The sequence below is a fragment of the Ictalurus punctatus genome, chromosome 27 (genome assembly GCF_001660625.3).
Source record: "Ictalurus punctatus breed USDA103 chromosome 27, Coco_2.0, whole genome shotgun sequence".
NCBI lineage: Eukaryota > Metazoa > Chordata > Actinopteri > Siluriformes > Ictaluridae > Ictalurus > Ictalurus punctatus.
Genome location: NC_030442.2, coordinates 11,893,726 through 11,913,685, shown reverse-complemented (window position 1 = coordinate 11,913,685; position 19,960 = coordinate 11,893,726). Strand labels below are relative to the sequence as shown.

General features: G+C 40.4%; 1 protein-coding gene and 1 long non-coding RNA gene across 2 annotated transcripts; both read right to left on the bottom strand.

The window, feature by feature from the left end:
- Positions 1 to 2,195: 2,195 nt before the first annotated feature.
- smad6a (SMAD family member 6a) lies at positions 2,196 to 12,140 on the bottom strand. Its single transcript, XM_017459295.3, has 4 exons — positions 10,608 to 12,140; positions 8,962 to 9,018; positions 8,641 to 8,718; positions 2,196 to 3,206 (listed from the first exon to the last, which is right to left on the bottom strand). Exons 1-4 carry the CDS (start codon positions 11,308 to 11,310, stop codon positions 2,671 to 2,673), a joined length of 1,374 nt encoding a protein of 457 aa, XP_017314784.2. The 5' UTR covers positions 11,311 to 12,140; the 3' UTR covers positions 2,196 to 2,670.
- Positions 12,141 to 14,032: 1,892 nt separating this feature from the next.
- Positions 14,033 to 18,402, bottom strand: LOC124626427 (uncharacterized). Its single transcript, XR_006981246.2, has 2 exons — positions 18,232 to 18,402; positions 14,033 to 14,880 (listed from the first exon to the last, which is right to left on the bottom strand). It is a non-coding gene; the product is annotated as an uncharacterized LOC124626427 (long non-coding RNA).
- Positions 18,403 to 19,960: the final 1,558 nt, after the last annotated feature.

The window sequence follows — 19,960 nt, the reverse complement described above, 5'->3', positions numbered from 1 at the left end:
CGTTTAATACAATGATGATGTTACCATAACTGATGGAATTCACTTTACAATTCAATCCATAATTATGTGTTAATTAATTAAGTATCAAACACCTACTACCAGTCAGAAATTAGATAGCTAAGGGTTTTCTTCATTTTGTATTGTTTTCTATAATTTTAGCATAATAATTAAGATATTAACACTACAGTTTAAACAATTAAAACTATGTTTTTATCTATATTATAAATTCTTAACAGTATTCCTGATGAAGCTTTTCACATACCCTCTCGACAAGGAGCTTCACCCAGTAGGATTTTCTTGAACTTCCCAAATCTATTTGGGGAATTTTCATTTTCATTTTAAGAACAAACTGCTTGTTTTGTATCCCAAGTGGCACAACAGAAAAAAAATTCACACTATTGTTGGGGGATTGTTTGAATCCCAACAATACCACAGCCATCCGTGGTCATAAGCCAAGCGAGCAAAATTGGCCACTGGTGCTTTCTGGATGGGAGGGATGACATGCTCTCATTCCCCTGTCAATCATAGTGATACTAGCCAATCTATGAGCTCATGCATGGAGAAGAGTGCAGACAGCAGACATTCTCTGAGTGTTTTACACTATCATGTTCCTCATCACTGACACAAGTTTGCAAAGATGCAGTTGGCTGGAGGAAGCACGTTAGCCTTCTCCCTCCTGTTTGTAGTTGTCATATGATAGGGCAGGGGCTGGCTTGTGGGTGGGAAGTGACAGGTGATGAAATTGTGGAGAAAATGCGAGAAAAAACCCTACGTGTTTTAAGTGAAGACTACTTAAACAAATTTATACATGGGTTTCAACTTGACCTCTTACTTTTGTCTACCATAAGCTTTTACAAAAGTCTTTAAAGGCACAATAGTTGATTTTTCTTATAAATAATAAGTATAAGCTGGAAAAATATGTCGAATGTGATCAAAATTATGGTTTACGCCGTAACTCAGGAGAATAGTATTACGTGGCTGAGAAAACCTCTTTTGAAAACTGTTTTATGGCCTGAAATGCATGTTTGTGTTTACGTGGCTATCCTGTCATTCATTTTATAAACACTCCCTCACACTTCTTCACTTATGAAGAAAAAAGGACAGGGACTGCACTTGGGACCATTCTCATAAATCACTGAGCCAGATTTTGCGTGTTTATATTATAGTGTTATATAATGTACTGGAAAGTGATGTCATGACAATCCTCGCTAATGCTAACTCTCGTTGAACCACCGCTTTGTGTTCATGGGTAGACTGAAAGAGTAAAAAATCTTATTTAGCTCCAACAACTTAAACGATAGAAACCTAATCTTGACAAATTTTGAGAAATCTTACCTAATGCACCTTGAAGACATGAAAAACGTGTATTCACTGCATCGTGTCCACACTTCTGACTGTGTAATACAGTATATTCTGCACAGGGATCGGCTTTTCGTATCCAATAACTGTGATACAGTGCTGTTATTCAGCACTGTTATTCAGGGATGCCTGTTTTCAGCTGTGTTGTAACTGGATGTGAAGTATAAAGGCGCTGACCTAATATGGTTCACTGTGAGGTTACAAAAAAAAAAAAGCCTGCAAACAGACCATAATAGTTTACGGAACCTAACATTGAGTGCAATATAATTTTTTTAGAAGGCTACTGTTAACTACTGAGCTCATATGTTCGTGGGTAAGAACAGGGTCGAAATTGAAATTGAAACGGACAAATTTTTCCTCTGTTCGAAACAGTAACATGAGTATTAGAGGAAACAGCAGGAAAACACAACCATCCCTCCCATCCAGAAGGTCTTTTCCAGTGTAAGGCACAGACACAAACCGTGTGAACATGCTAATTTTCCTTGCCTGTCTCCACAGTCATAATAATGCATTCATGGACTTGAAGAATTCGTCTGGAGGCTGGGAGGTCAGCGCACTGTGGCACATGCATATAATGTGCATGTGGCTTTCTGAGAGCCTTGTTTTAAAAGGGATGAGGTGGGGCCGGCCTGGCTGCTGAATAAGCCAGAGCAGTCGCCTTCCAGTACAAACAGAGGCTTTAAAAGAAAACGTTGCCTTCCCCCGACCCCGGGTGCGAGCCCTTTTACTAGACCTGCAGCTTAAAACAAGGTGGGTTAAAGTTCAACACAGTGCATATGAATGCACATACTGTACAACTAATCAAAATTGTGAATAAGGACAGCTGACAATGAAAATATCTGAGGAATACTTTATTATCAATGTGTCCATGGTACTTAGTTTTTCTTTTCTGGATATTGATCGTATATGAAAACTATACACCAAAACCAGGGTTTCTGTACACATCCGTTAGTAAAAATGGCAAAGATTCCATGTGAGCATATAGAATCCAAAGTGCATCACCTGATCATCTTGTTTTTCCTTATGTCCATATACACATTGCACCATACATAAATAATTACACTGTAAAAAGGACTCATATTTACAAGTATAATGTCCTTTATATAATATGTATATATAAAACTTTATATTAAATCTAGATAGATTACATTTTGGGACTGGGATTGTGAATGTATTTGTGTGCCTGTATGTGTATGTGTGTGTGTGTGTGTGTGTGTGTGTGTGAGAGAGAGAGAGAGATAGAGAGAGAGAGATAGAGAGAGAGAGAGAGAGAGAGAGAGAGAGAGGAATAAGCATGTGTGTGTGTGTGTGCTATCTGTGGTTGTTGAGTAGAATCTCCAGCCAGCAAGGACATGACGTGACAAACTGTCTTGAGTAGCACGGCCCCCAGCCCTTAGCAAAGCTGATCCTCACGCTGTTTGGATCGTACGGCCCTTCCGAGTGCATCAGGTGCCCAATTTGGCATGACTTCTCGTAGTCAAAAACCTTAACTGAGTAGCCTGGCATCACCCTTGTGACGGTGGGGCTGCGGCAGCGGGGGAGCTCCAGGGTGGGTGAGTTGATGAAGATGGGGTGCTGGCTGCGGTTGTAGGCCCACACGCCGTCAGCCTCTCGGCTCAGCAGGATACCGTAGCCGATTTTGGCGCGTGCTCGCTGAACTGATGAGCTGGCGCGGCCCGTGTTGGGCAGCAGGCCCAAGCACAGGCCCGTGCCCTGAGGTAGGTCATAGAAAATGCTGAGGGAGGAGTCGTACACCGGATACAGGCGGCCCACACGCATCCGGTGCTCCCAGTACGCCACGTTACACCAATGAGTGCGTCCAAGCGAAGAGGGAGATGTGCTGGTATCTGCAATTTAAAAAAAAAACCTGAGATGCAAAAATGTGCATAAAGGAAAGAGTGGAATCAGCATGTTGTATTTTAAATCATCAACACTGAAAAAAATGCAGCAGAATAGTCAAACTGTACTGATAGTGATAGTGATGCATATAATGTCCATCCACATATTTTTGTGAAATATTTCCGAAGGGAGTACTGAGTTCAAACATGAACAGACCCACAAATCTTAGCCAGCAGGATCCAAAAATACACATTCACTAGACGCTAGGAAAGTCTTTATCATATGAAATTGTAGGAAAAACTCCTGATACATCCAGTCCAAAATGGTGGGTAAATCTCATGAGTGAAATTAATACCGATAATACAGATCTGATATAACAGTCATATAACAACATCCGTCTAAGCCAAATACAAGCGATAGCATCGCTCTAGCATCACAACTCAAATCAAGCTCAATTTCTGCAATGATGAAATCATGATACTGCAACTCTAAAGCAACAGTGTATATATATATATATATATATATATATATATATATATATATATATATATATATATATATACACACACACACACACACACACACACACACACACACACACACAAACACACAGTGCTGTGAAAATGTATTTGCCCCATCCTGATTTCTTCTGTTTTTGTGTACATCTCATACTAAATTGTTTCAGAAATTAAAACAAAATCTAAGATAAAACAAAGCCAATGTGAGTAAACACAAAATACAGTTTTTATATGATAATGTTATATACTGAAGCAAAAAGTTTTCCAATACTAACTGGGCCTGTGTGAAAATGTATTTGCCCCCGTAGTTACTAATTCCCCAAATCTATGAAACTGCATTCATAATGGGGTTCAGCTGAACTAGACTCAACCAGGCCTGATTACTGCAAACCTTGTTCAGTCATATCAACACTTAAATAAAACTTTTTCTACAGCATGAAGTTGGTTAAAAGGTCCTACACAGTAACACACTATGCTGAAATTGAAAGAAATTCCAGAAACGATGAGGAAGAAGGTGATTGAAATACATCAGTCTGGGAAGGGTTACAAAACTATTTCAAAATCTCTGGAACTCCAAAGAGCCACAGTGAGAGCCATCATGGAAAAAGTCGGCACAGTAGTGAACCTTCCCAGAAGTGTCTGACTTTCCAAAATTCCTCCAAGAGCGCAGTAACGACTCATCCAGGAAGTCACAAAAGACCCAACGACAACATCAAAGGACCTACAGGCCTCTCTTGAATCAATAAAGGTCACTGTTCGTGACATCCATGGAAGCGTGGCAAGGTAAAAACCACTGCTAACCCAGAAGAACATTAAGGCTTGTCTGAATTTTGGAAAAACATACCTTTATGATCCACAATCCTTTTTAAAGAATGTTCTGTGGACTGATGAATAGAAAGTGGAACTGTTTGGAAGACAGGGGTCCCGTTACTTCTGGCTTAAACCAAACACTGAATTCCACAAAAAGAACATCATAGCTACTGTCAAGGATGCTGGTGGAAGGGTGATGGTGTGGCAAGCTTTGCTGCTTCAGGGTCTGGGCAACTTGCAATAATTGAGGGAAACCTGAATTCTGCTCTGTACCAGAAAATCCTAAAGGAAAATGTCTGCTCTTCAGTCCATAAGCTGAAGCTCAACTGGATTATGCAGCAACACAATGATCCAAAGCATAGGAGTAAGTCCTAGTCCTAGAAGTAAGTGAAAGTCTGATCTCGGGTGTGTTTGGTTGCAGTTATTGCTGCTAAAGGTGGCACAACCAGATTTTAAGTTTAAGGGGGCAATCAGTTTTTCACATTGGTGATAGGTGTTGGATAACAGTTTATGTTTATGTTTACTCAGGTTGCCTTTGTTTTATGTTGTATTTAGTTTGAAGGTCTAAGACTATTTAAAATTATATATATATATATATATATATATATATATATATATATATATATATATATATTTTTTTTTTTTACTAGAAGAAAACCACAGGCACTAGTTTGCAGGCTTCTGAAACATGAGAACACTGCTCTGCAGCATTATATCAAACGTTCCATTCACTTTCATGTAGATATTTATTTTTTTGCTGTTATGCTGAGCGGAAGTGCTACCTCATTTCCTTACAGTTTTACAGTTCCCTTTGAGAGGGATTTGGCTCTGAAGAGGCACTGGTTCCCACTAAAAGGCCCAAATCTGTCATCTCTACCTCCAACACATACACACACACCCCTCCCTGCATTCCAGCGGGCCACTCAGGGGCCCTTCTCCCCCTCTGAGGGCCTCCATTCAGCTCCCTGACAACTCGTGACCTCCTGACCCCCCAGCCGCCAGCCTATCAGCTCTGATTAACTGGCACACAGACTGATGGCATTATTTTGCTTCACAGGCTCCATTGAGGGGGAGGATCTAAAGGCCTGGGCCTGTGGCGCCATTCTGCTCGCACTCCTCTCCCTGAAGCAGCTGGAGAAGCGCTGCTAATGAAACGAGACTGGTTTAAGGAAAGTGCAGGAAGGCGCATTGACTCCACTATTGATGAATCTTTATGACTCCAAGTGTAATATGAGGAGGAAATAGTACTGGCCCTAGGTGTAAATATGGACAGTAATTAATATATGCATGTGAGTGAGTGAGTGTGTGTTTGTGTGTGTGTGTGTGAGAGAGAGAGAGAGAGAGAGAGAGAGAGAGAGAGAGAGAAACAGAAAAAAGCAGAGCAGTGTGGTAAATCACGACATCGATTTCCTGAACTTTTGTTCAGTTTGACCAGGAAAAAGCATCAATGTTTTAAAAGACCCACTTCACATTTTAAACAGTTAACATTATAAAACAGCTTTTTTTGGCCTGATAAACCAGTTCTGCACTCCTCACAGCCGGCAAATCTACAAAGATTATGATGCGAAAATCTATGACCTTTATCTGCATAAAAAAGAAAACAAAATGCAAAACATCAACAAAAAAAATAATATAACAATTTACTGTGTAATAAAATGCTGCTGCTAATTTTACTCCATTTTCCATACTTTTTATATCCAAATGGTTCACAGAGTGTGTATTACTATTCAAGATGCTCATGGGTGGTGAGGCATGTACGCCCATCAGAAGAGGTCTGAGCACAGCTAAGCCTAAACCAACACCGCCAAATGAGAGAAGGAAGGGGGCGAAGCAGTGCTGTGTGTCCTGCTGAGCCAAAAATGAGATCTCCCTGCACAGATTAGACTCTTCCAGCATGCTGGGTGAGAGAAGGGAGTGAGAGAGCAAGAGAGAGAGAGAGAGACAGAGAGAGAGAGAGAGATTTCTGAGGAGGGAGAAACATGCAAAAGCCAAAACCAAAAATGCTTGCAACACAACTGCTGGCTTGACAATGCAATGAGAGCTATTTTTGCTATTCTGGACCAAAAACAAAGTTCATACTGTTGCAGAAGTAAGACAGTGTTCCTTTTGTAACTCGTTTTTTTTTAAAGGAATGATTGTGCTTGGAAATGTTAAAATGACTAATTACTAAAGGTTAAATTTACTGTGGAATCCTCTGGAATATGCGCATGGTATTATGGAATCCTCTGGAAAACGTGCATGGTATTATGTGCCGGAATGGATTTATTTTTCAATTTGATAAGTGATAGATGTGAGCAATTAGACTGGATATCGATCCAGCCCTCAGATGAAGAAAACTAGCTACGTCAGGATGAAAGAAGGCAGACGCTTCACAGTGTCACAACACTCAACTCAGAGACAAAATGCTCAATCACACACACACACACACAGAAAATCAACAGAAACACACCCTGAACCGTCTCCTCCACTTTTCCAACAACTGATAGAGTCGTCCCTTGTCGACATCTGTAAAGAATCTCTGCTCAGACTGGCAGGATTTCATTAGTTAAATTGCGTGTTGGCCTGCGCTCAGTCAGGAAGAGGAAAAGCCACAGCGAGCCCTGTAATTTAAACCTTATTTTAAAATGCGACTGGCTGGCCGTGCCGGAGCCTGCGTTGCAAAACTCAGCAGGAAACAACAACATGCAAATAATGGAGCAAGAGCCATGTGTGACACGCCAAAAGAGGATCTTGTTCCTTGTCTTCAGACCACAAAAGGCGCGGTAATTATGCGGTGCTCTGAGACTTCCCACTGCTGCTGGAAACAGCGAGGCCCGCGCTCACAAAACTGCCCATTGTTGGTCATAATCTAATTTACAAGGAGTTGCGCCTCAAGTCTGGACGCCGGGAAGTGTGCAAATGATGTTGAGGAATCTTTTCACTGCTATAAAGAAGTCTTAAAGAGTTCAACTAGATTAGCAACCAGGAAAATGTTTCTCTGTTATGCTTTTGAACTGGAAAGCAAAATGGACAGGCAGTCCAGAAGTGACAAAACCATACAGGACAAAGTCAGATGTAAAGTATGTTAATAATACTATAAAAAAAAAAAAGAGAGTATACGGTAACCGCAACTTGGTCCACAACTTGGATCTACTCATTACTCATGTTTATTTTAATGCTCTCAACTTCCTCTAGAGGGTGTGCTTCCCAGCAAAACCACTACAGAGTTTACAGAATACATTTTATTAATCTACCCACCACTAATAATAACAAATAATAAATAAATTCACACATAGGAAGCATTCAAACTAGCAAGAATCATGCCATCCTCGTCAATGCAAATTTAAAAACCGCTCCAGCATTCCGCAATGTAATCTCTATCTACTGTATCTGTAGTGTGTGATTACCACCGACAAATTTTCAAAAAGAATAATTCCTTGTACAAAGAAAAGAACATGAAAATGTGTTTACTCAAAACATACTTATGATGGAAGCCTAATGATTTTAGTTTTTACGACTTGTACAAGTACAATGAAATTCAGATTAATCTCTGTTAATAAATTTTTTTTGTGAAATTCATATTTTTGTAGAACGCTTTGATGAATTGTAATTTAAGCTCTAAATCTGGATCATTTATTGTCCTTTAAGAGAGGAATATTTTTCCCGACAGAGAATCTGTTGATATGTGTTAGACGACGCGATTGTAAAACCTTCAGTACAGAGTAAACAACCAGAATTACTATTTACAGTTTTGCTTCAGTGTTATGTTGTTAACTTGGAAAAAAACTACATAAAAACCACTTTAGTAAGACATTCGCTCATGTCTGTCTCATCCAAAGACCTTTATAGTCAGAATTTAACGGCTGTTGTTCTAAATGAATTTGAAACCTTTAGTGATGGATCTGGCTTTTGACTTCCCTTATATGTGAGTTTTGATGAATGAGAGTATCTATTCTTTTTTTCAGTACAGGTGAACAACTGAAAGGGATTGTCCAGGATAATCACTCACATGCTCCCAGCACATGTAACCCAACACATAAGACATAGAGAGCCATCCAAGTGAAATACATTCAGCAGCAAACATCTCATCACAGCTTAGGTTGAATGATATTTCAATGAAAACGAGAGTACTCACCTGAGTGACCCCCAGATGTGCTGCTGGGTGACGCAGTCGCCTCAATCTCAGTATAAGGCAACACCGAGTGTATAGGAACTATAAAAGATCATTTTAAAAAAGAACATAAAAGACTATAAAAGATCATTTAAAAATATTACCCAATTTCTGTCTAAGACAAAACAGAATACTGTACAAAAGCAATGTATTTCTAGTTTGTGATGTTCTTTCTTCTTAGTTCTTTGGTTCGTTTTTTTTTAAGCACACAACTCAAAATATATCACAAACTACTACCCTCTCTATAATACGGCAATAAAGGGAGTGATGATGCAAAAGACTTACCCAGAGACTCCTGTCCCAGTTTGGGAGAGAGCTGTGAGTAGGGAGGAGGGGGCGAATCTAAAAGGAAAGAGTTTATATTAGAACTTGCTTTATATTCAGCATCCAAAACTTACATATCCATCATGATATATCTGTATCACAGCCACTAAGACTGCACCAGGCGTGAAGCATCCTGGGCCGAACCATAACACAACGGCGAGTACAGAGCCGTGGATGTCTCCTGCTGCAAAGCATGCACTGTCTGGTTGAATTCATTTTTTCTTTTGAATAGTTATTTAAAATGGATTTGACAACTTATGGACTTGACCATTTCTCAATCAAAAATGACATTATTTATTGAAAAGGGTGACTACAATCAAGTCACCACTAGTTCACTTCGCAAACTGTTTTCAGATCAGTGGCGACACACCTGCACTGCAGTGCATTTTCTATGCTAGTGTCTATTCTGCATGCAAAAACTTTACAGAAAATGATTAATATGCCTACCTATCATGATAGTTACATTTGCACACGTTCAGGACTCTGTTTATCCTGTACATGATACATAATTATCTGTACTTTGCACATTGCACACACATTGTTATTTGTTTCTCAGTTTATTTTCTTTTCAATTATATTCTTGACATATTTTTGTAATCTTTTCCCTGATTTGTTTCAGTTTAATCTGTGATAATGGAGCAAATACCACCTTAAGTTTCTTGTAAGTAAAATCCTTCTTAGCCAATGAAACTCTGAATCTGATTCTTTCTCATTTTCCTTCTCTGTTGTCCCATAAAAAGTGTTTACAGGGAAAAAAATTACAACTTAAGGGAGGAATGAAGCTCTAAAGGACAAAACTGCCCTTCAGAATAACTCCACGTTACACTTCTAGTATTGAATCTTTAACAAAAAGGTCATTATATAAATAAACAATATGCATACTATTTCATTGTTGCAAGAACAGCCTTAATCTTCACTTGATTATTGGGTAGAAGCATGACTCAATGCGAAGGAAAATTTGGTGAGTGCACAAAATTAGGCTTGTCTTTTACAGTCCAAAATATGGAAAACCTCTAAATAACTGATCTCATGAGAACTACTACACCCTGCCTGGGCAGCAGCCCTGAGAGCTGCTCTGTGCGCACTGACTGTGTGTTTTTGTGAATAACAGACTTGAATGAGGAGCAAAAGAACTAAGCGTCCCAGTAGGGTAATGAATTGGGAGTTCCACTTCCTGAATGAGAGAGTGTCACAGGCCAGCTCCTCTCTCTCTCTCTCTCTCTCTCTCTCTAATTCCCACCATGCAAATGCAGGATTGTGCAAGATCTTCTAAGAAATGATGGACATTTCATATAGCCTTGCAATGTCTCACTGAAAATTTAAACCTGTCTGCAAATCTGTCACTCTAATTTTTAATGGAGGTTTCATAAAACCCCTACATGAGGCTATATATATATATATATATATATATATATATATATATATATATATATATATATATATATATATAGTACTACTAGTGTAGTAGTGCCAGTACATTTTGTGAACTGATTGTATACTGTGCTATAAAATTTATTGGAATTGTACGATTGTTGCAGAAGCCTTCGCTTTTGTACCCTCAGATATTTGATGACGCCATCATGTCCCTTTGCTTCGAGCATCCTCACCTGGTCCACAAAGGCGGCTGTAATGATAGGGGTTGCAACATGGCGCCTCGCCGCCTGGCACCTTGAAACTCTGACAGCAGCACAGTGCTTTGAGCGGGGAGGCAAGCTGCAGGTCAGGCCAGCGGAAAAACCTACACAGCAGGTATTGAGGAGACACAGCACAACCTCCGACATGCAGCTCGGCCTGAGGAGCTACAACACAACCACCCAACACGGCTCCTTTAGACTCCACCGCCTCCAACAAGACGCCCAAAGGTTTCTCCTTCAACTTTTTCAGGAGCCCATAGGCACACCTCTGAAGTTCTTGCTCCAGTAATGTTCTACGAGTTCTTGACTCTGCAGCACTGTGCTCTCTAATCTGAAAGTGATCAGAAAGGTCACTTTTGCTTCTGTGCCGGTCTTTAAACCAACAGCAGGTCACTGTCCTGCTGCTCTCCTCGGATGGAGGGAGTCCACGCTGCTCCTGGACGCACATGTCCACCTGAATGCCTTCTTGCTCTAGAACAAGCTCTGATCCTGCACTTTCCACCAGAGCCAGGGTGTCGCTCGATCCCCCGGAGTTTCCCACAGCCGCAGGCTCCGTTTGGGAGATGTTCTCCGGATCGTCGCCGCTCTTGCTGCCTCCATCGGCCTCCTCTCCGTCCGCGATCAAACGGCTTCTCCAGAGTCGCCGAACCAGAGCGCCGCGTCTCGTCCTGAACATACGACACCTTAACCGCTTCTCATGCGCGCTTCTTTCTGAGTGTGTATGTGTGTGTCCTACGTCTGTTCCCGATCCCGACGATGCTCGTGCTCGTTGTCCGACATCAAGGCTCCGTGAGCGCCGTGCACTAGCCTAGACGCACAGCCGCGGGCGCATTCCTCCTGGCCGGAGCACAACATTAGACTCGGCGATCGTGGCAGTTTTGCAGCAAAGTGGCGGCGCTGTCACGGCGCATTAGTGCCAACAATAATAATAATAATAATAATAAAATTTTTAAAAAACGGTGCTGCGTGCAGCGCTAAGTCTGCAAAACATGAACATAAGAAAGTTGATTTATAGGCTTGCTTGAGTCCTCTGCATTCCTGCACAGCCGTTATATTCACATCCAGAACAGGATTAACACACTCTTGATCAGCCAAACCTCTATCACCTATATAGTAGTTTTAGATCTGTACAGGCGCGTGGACAGAGCAACTCCGCAACAAACCCAAAAGTAATCCTTTGACGCTGAACAGTTCCATCCTGATACGCCAAAAAAAAAAAAAAAAAAAAAAAAATTCTTCACGCAACGGAAACATCCATTAAGTGTGCGCCAGGAAGACTTGCCCTTTAAATCCTTTCACTCCGCGCAGCAGCGATCGAGATGAACGGGATCCTACGATTGTTCCTTACGCGCGCGCTCTCTCTATCTCTCTCCCTCTTTCTCTCTCACGCACGCACGCACACACGCACAATTACAAGCGTGCGCGCGCGGTCGCGGGGCCCTCGAAGGAGCACGGCGGAGTCATTGGCTGTTTCTCATCATGTGCTCGTCTAGACTCGGTGGCGGCTGCGGGGCGCGCGGAGTGCTGCGCAGGCGCGGTGTCGGGTTTCTGCACACTTAAAGGGGCCACTCACTCACAGAGTACTGGAAAACCTAAAATTGCAGTAAACATATACATATACATATACAAGATTAAACATTCTTTGATAAATGTGACAAACATGCATGATCATTTTGTACATGAAAGCAAACTAGCAAGCAAACAATAAATAAACGAATTACCTAAACATGCATATGCATATGCATGTGATGCATAAAAAAAATAATTAAAAAAAAACACACAAGCACCATGCAATCCCATAAATAAATCATTCATGTTGCATGCACTACACTTGTTTTGGTGTTCCTGTTCCTCCATGCAAAGATAAACACGTTTATATTTATTACTGCAATAAGTATTAGTATCGGTTGTTACAGTATTAATAGCACTAACTATTATACTAACAGTAATAATAGTAATAGCAGGGGTACTATTAGTGAAACAGTATCAGCAAACTCCACAAAAGGGTTCATTCTTCCCATGTGGAGTTAGAGAAGAGAAAACACACCCCGTAATACACTGTCTTGATCACAGTAACTAAAGTGCTGCAGAAAAGTTGATGTCTTTGATACTGAGAAAGTCTTATTTCCACTGAGAAGGTTAAAGTTTAATAGCAATTTGGCCCACCCTTTAAAATACTTCAGGAGGCAAGGCAGACGTGCCCATGTGCTATTAATGGATGAAATCATCAGGCTGTAAATCATGGGCTAACTCCTGCAGACCTATGCTTAGGCTATAGCTTTTGATCATCCTGACAGGAGCTCTTCTCGCACTTCTAACAGTGGTGTGCACATGAAGCTTCTGTAATCATGTCTCACCTGGCTAATTTTTGCCTGGTCTTACAATCAGATGTATCATTTGTGTTAGTAAATGTGCACTTGTTGGTGTGGACAGTCAAGATTTTATGTTTTTAAAATAACAATACAAAACGTTTATAATGAAATACACCAGACTTTCCAACTGCCAAGTTTGCTAAAGAATATAATAAACACACACACACACACACACACACACATATATATATATTTTATATATATATATATATAATAATTGAAAATCTCTGTCCAAAGTTAACTAATGACCACGCCTTAATCCTCTAAACAACAACAGCCTTTGAGTTGCATGAGCAATTGTACTCTGTTATTGCACTTGGTATTTAGTTCATGTACACCATCTTCATGAGAATGAATTATGCCAGTTGTTATAAAGGAACTAGCACCTACAAGTTTACAAAAACGTTGTAAAAAATCTTTATGTGTTATATAAGAATGTCAAATAGTCTGTCAGTACCAGTGCCACTTGCTTAGTATGACGCTGCTGAAAACTTGTGTCGGCTACAAACTCAGTAAAGTACTGCATTATGGCCTTCCTCTGTATGACGATTGGTGGGATCCTCATCACAGCTCCCGTCACTTATCAGTGCTCTGAGTGGACGATAAACGCACTTGCCTGGCGTCAGGTTCATAACTACTCTGACTCCCATTTAGTCTCCTGTAGATAATCTATCAGCAAAGAAGTTTAGAGCTAAGGAGACAGGGAGTCCGGCACCAAACCACCTCCCAAAATAGCCTCGTGTCCACCCAGGCTCTGGGCAGCCGTGGTGCTGTCGTAAGGGGCCTAGCAAGACCCAGCACAGGAATGCCATGTCATCAGGAGCAGTAATGAGGCTATAGCAAGGTTGCAAAAAGCAGCAAGTGAAGGAAGTCACTCTGAGTCCATGAAGGCCTGAAATGGATTGGGGGCAGATAGAGTGGCCTTTGCAGGCTGGAATTGATCTCAGGCTACTGGAGAAAATGGATAATGAGAAATGGATACAGAACAGTGAGATGGTGATTTAAGAGGCTGGATGAAAGACGCCGTTCTGAAGTACATTTACACTTGTACTATGCTTGTATTGAGTTTGTAATGCAATAGACAAGAAATCAGACTTTCTGACTCCAATGCATATTCAAAGAATGTTCACAACAAACACATTAAACACATAAAAACATTATAATTGGAAAGCTTTCCCAGAGAAACCAGATTCCCAGAATATATACAGTGCAAAGGTTTTAATCACACAAAATTTTATCTTTCATTCTAATTTTATATATACTGTATCAGTATATCAGTAGAAAAATAGATTTCCGAAAGACTCAGTGATACAGAGAAATTTTTGTGTTTTGTTTTGCAATGGGCCATAATAAGTAACAGAGCACATCATCAAGGATGTCTGGGATTTTACTTGTGCAACAAAAAGTTCTCCAAGAAGCCTAAAAACAATATACCAGCCAATTTCCTCAGAACTCTTCTCCACAGTGTCCCTAAGAGAATTTATGCAATTGTAAACACGAATGTAATTTATAGTTTGATTGAATTTTTTATGGTTATGTTATTATTTACTGCTAAATACCATCAATATTTTAACACTATTCAGCAGCAGCATGGTGGAGCATTGGGTAGCATTGCTGCCTCACAGATCCAGAGTCTCTGGTTTGCTTCTGAGCTGGGATTACTGTCTGTGTGGAGTTTCTGTGCATGTTCTCTTCATGTCTGTGGGCTCCCAAAAACATGCCAGTAGATGGATTGGCTAAGATAAATTAGTCCTTGGCGTGAATGTATGTGTACAACATGTCCTGTAATCGTCTGGTGTCCCAGCCAGGGTGTATTCAGGCCTCATACCCAGTGTTCCCAGGATAGACTCTAGATCCATCATGTAAAGCAGATACTGAATATGAGTGAGGGAGAGAGAGAAGAAACTTCATTTCATTATTTCTGAAGGTATGTATGCTTTACAAAATTTCTTTAGAAGTGCCTAAGAGTGTTGCATATAAAATATAACATTTCTATATAAATACATTATTAGTGTAGCAAAATTGTTAAGAATTGGAATTCAAACATTCGATTTGGAGGAAAATTATGCACTTTGTTTCTTTTTCAACATGTTTGTCTTGTTAAAAAACATTCACAAGATATTAGAAGGAATTTATATGATATAATAGTTATGCATTTCCAGTATGTTCATCTTGTATTTGGTATATACACATACACACACAAGCACATATATATGTGTGTGTATGTATGTATATACACACACACACACACACACACACACACACACACACACACACACACACACACACACACACACACACACACATCCACATATACACATGTAAGTATGTAGTCTATAGTCTAAAGTATTTGTTTGAACTCAGTAGCCACATTATTACGTATGCCTGCCTTGCCTTAACACCTTGGCCATTTTATCAAATATTTTCCCATGTTTGATAAAGTGGCCAGTAAGTAAGCACAGTGCTTAAAATCCTTAATATCACTGCAGTGCCTGATACACTCGGACCAAATAGAACCCAAATAGAATCTGGTCAGTTGTAGTCCCTTTCCACTGACAGGTGGAATCATTATAGATTATAGATTAACAGGCTAGAGTCTGTAATTATATATGTACAAACAGTACCTTGGATGTTACCTGATAAAAATAGCCAATGTACTGTATTAGTTAGGAATACAGTAAATGGATCTCTGGGCGTCATGGGATTTGAAGACGCAACCTTCTGGTCACAATCACTGAGCTACCACTGACACTGTGTTTTGTAAAAAATATCCATGTAAAATGAAAACCATTTGTATCACATTGATAAATAAAAGACCATTGCTAGTTTTGCAATTTCACTGACAATGAAGTGCACTGTAACAGCAAGACTCAGACAGACATATTCAGTGGAATCTGTCTGGGGAAATTTCTGGCCTTCAAACCAGTGTTTCGGCACATGGAGCCTCATTTCTGGTTAAACGATGGAGACAGCCAGAGCCCTCAATGAGTATCTGCTGGGAAAACATGGGGTAGATTCTTCAACGTGGCACAAGTTGGAAAATGTCTGAGCAGAGCTAAATCCACACCAAAAACATTTGATTGGTTACTGTATGTAGAGTCAGTAGACAGGGACCATTGATTAAGTAGCTGAGTGCACGTGTTCTTATACTTTACAATAATGTAACATTGTGTTATATACAAATGCGACCATGTCATATTTAAAAATAAAACAGTAGTGGTCTTATAGGAAAATAATCAATGATGTATTTGTGTGTTGTGGCCAGATGTGAAACAGAGGGCTGTTACCACTCAGAAGTTGGATTATTTTCATATTTTAAATTTTATACAACAATGCTTACAAGTTTTATCAATTAAAAAACAACACATCATACATTTTATTTTGTTTATAGTTAATGTTGAGGAACATCCATGAAACACTCTCCTATCATCCGATAACTACCAACTGGGGAGCATGAAGCTTAGCATGTGCTTCCTCCGTCAACAAATGAGGCAACCCAAATGCATGTTTGTTGAACTGCTGCTCATGCTCCATCACAGGGCAGAGTACTACACTTGAAGGAAAGTGATATTCACCCTCTACTACATACATTAGCTCACAGATGCCTGTGATTGGCTAGCGTCACTATGATTGACAGGGGCCAAAGAGTATACCATCCAGAAAAGCATGGCCAATTTTCGTTCTTTGCCTTCTAGCCACAGATGGCAATGACATTGTTGGGATTCAAAATTCACAATCTCTCAATGGTAGGGTGAATGCTGTTATGTTGAGGACAAAAAAAGTTGTAATATCTCTGATAATCTGCAAAGCCCTCCATCCCAAAGAATTTCCCATGTTGGAAAACTTGAAGTTGCAGCTTTACCTCTTATTGTAACAATGGACACTGAAGACTCCTTCCATGAATGCTAATTAAACTTCCATAAATGCTCACAGAAAACAGCATAAGAACAAATAAACAATGGTTTACATGGAGCGTTCGCTGTACAAGTTCAACCAAACTAGCTGCATGTGTAATCCTACCTCTCCCTTAGTTTGTTTGAGGGGTGTAATTCTAAACTGGCTGGGACAAAATTTCTTCATATGTTATTGTGTAAAAATAAAAGAGTTCATTGTTTCAATTTATCTGCTATCCTGATATAATTGCACAGCCGTAAACTAAACCTATCATATTTTTTGTGTATTCAAATCAGCTTGACAGTGTAAATCAAGATCAGTATTGTCTTTGTACCGTAATAACAAATAAATAGTATTTCCTAACATGCAACTTCATGACCATTGTGTAGAATGACAGGCGTCACGCTTCTTTGTGTTTAGAACTGTCATTAGAAGATTATAAGCTTTTAAAGTCTCCAGCAAATCTTGAAGCACTTTTTAGGTTACAATAAACTAGAAAGGACCACAAAAACTGGGGTATTGCTGTTTACATGGAACAATCATAAACAATGTCAGGAACATACAATGAAGGCCCCGGTCCTGAAACACTCTCATAAACACTCTTAACCAACAATTATTTGGCCTGCCTCCAGCTTTTTATCATGCTGCACAGAAATATACAGCCATATAATATATTTATGTATTAAACAAGAGTAAGGCAACTCCAGACCTGAGGTTCTGTGTTCAGCCACTTTTATTCCTCTACATGCTTTCTAAACATGCCCATGTTTAGACTGAGAGGGAGAAAGAGAATATCTAAGAAATTGAGGAAGGAAATGAGTTGAAAACAAAGGAAAGGGCAAGAAAGGCAGTGTGACAGAGGGCTGCGCGGCTACTGATTGCGGCGGAGGCTCCAAAGCGCTCGGCGCCGGCTGAACAGGCCACAGAGTTCCAGACAGTGAGATTAGCTTCTGCACTCACACTGGTGCAAATACACACTGTCTGCACTGCTCTGGTGTGCTTATGATGCACTTATGAAGGGTGATGGGATTCTGTCTATATCAGCTGAGTAGATGGTGAATGCCTGTTAAAGGCGCCTACCTGGCTTACATCATTAACTCTAAAGTATTAAAAAAAAGTTTGGTTTTATATGGAATTTTTCTGGGAAAAAGAAGAATCTTGGCAGGGTAAAAGGACAAGTACAACAATGACTGCATGGCCAACAGATAATTGGCCAAATGTTCCATGTGCAGGACATTGTCATGGTCGCAACATGTAGCTAAAACTTTCTTCAAAGTAGTGAAAATTTTTTGCTGAAAAAGAGATAGGGAAAGATGAAGAACATCACTAACCTTACAAAAGCAGAGGCAGACACGTCCTGTCAACAGCCGTGGCCTTTGCGTGCATTTGACCACCAGTGTTTACGTCAGCAGGTACAGAGACCGTATCTAATCTCCAAGAGTGAGACAGAGAAGGGGGGCTCAAGTGCCACTACGGGCTGGGGTGCCTGAGGGGCAGACTGCTTTGAGGGAGAGAGAGAGAGAGAGAGAGAGAGAGAGAGAATGAAAGCAAAGGGAGGGAGGAGAAAGGGAGGGGTGGGGGAGAGGGAGTAAATCAGCAGAGGAGATTTGAGACAGGAAGAGCATGGCGTCAGTACAGGCTGGAGATAAGGACTTGAGCTCCATACACAAACATGCTTTTTCCCTGGGCCTGGCAAATACTCTCTCTCTCTCTCTCTCTCTCTCTCTCTCTCTCTCTCTCTCTCTCTCTCTCTCTCTCTCTCTCTCGAGCATTTGTTTCTCTCTTTGTCTCAAGTAAAGGAACTGAGCAGGTGCCACTTTTCTGTTGCTCTTCATCCTGACTCATAGGCCTTCCTCTGAGAGAATTTTTCAGCAAGTCCTAAAATAAGCACACATTCACTTAATGTCTTAATTATCTTAAGTATGTACATTTAGTAACTCATATACACTATGTGGCCAAAAGTATGTGGACACCCCTACTAATGATTGGGTTCAAGTGTTTCAGCCACACCCACTGCTAACAGCAGCAGTCTCTATAGACAAACATCAGCAGTAGAATGGGTCATACTGAAGAGCTCAGTGACTTTAAACCTGACATTGTCATAGGATGCCAACTTTGCCAGAAGTCAGTTTGTGATATTTTTGACCTGATAGATCTACCCTGGTCAACTGTAATTGCTATTATAGCAAATGGAAGAGTCTATGCAAACTCACAGACTCTGAGGGCTCCAAACTGCCTCTGAAGGCAGCATCAGCACACGAACTGTTCATCAGGAGCTTTATGAAATAGGATTCCATGGCCAAGCAGCTGCACGCAAGTCAAAGACCACTATGCAATAGCGAGCATCGGCTGGAGAGGTGTTAAGCAATGCCATTGGACTCTGGAGCAGTGAAAAACATACTCTCTGGATTGGTGAATCTGGAAGTATAATGGATGATTCAGGGTTTGGTGGATGCCTGGAGAACAAAATGAGATCCATAAAGACATGGTTTGATGAGGAGAAACTCCAGTGGCCTGCACAGAGCCCTGACCTCAAACTACAGAACACCTTTGGGATGAATTGTAACAGTTATGAGTCAGGTCAGGAGATCTCCTCTGAATGTAGAAAACCTTCACAGAAGAGTGGAGGCTGTTTTAGCCATCAACTCTGTATTGATACCCATGGTTTTGGAATGGGATGTCCAACAAGCTCATGTAGGTGTGATAGTCAGGTGCCCACATACTTTTGGCAATATAATGTACATATACTCATATATACAGTGCCCTGAACTAGTATTGGCACCCTGGGAAAATATGAGCAAAGAAGGCTGTGAAATTTTGAATTGTCTTTATTGTTTAACCTTTTGATCTTTTCTTTTGTTTAAAATCCATGAGAGCAGAATAAGTTTGTGAATTTTTGGAACAAAAGATCAAAAGCTTAAACAATAAAGACAAATTTTCACAGCCTTCTTTGCTCATATTTACTCATATTAGTGGAGGGCACTGTATTTTTGCATATTAGTAATACACTCTCGACTCTGACCTTTACAATTATATTTGGAAACAAGGCAAAGGTAGTAA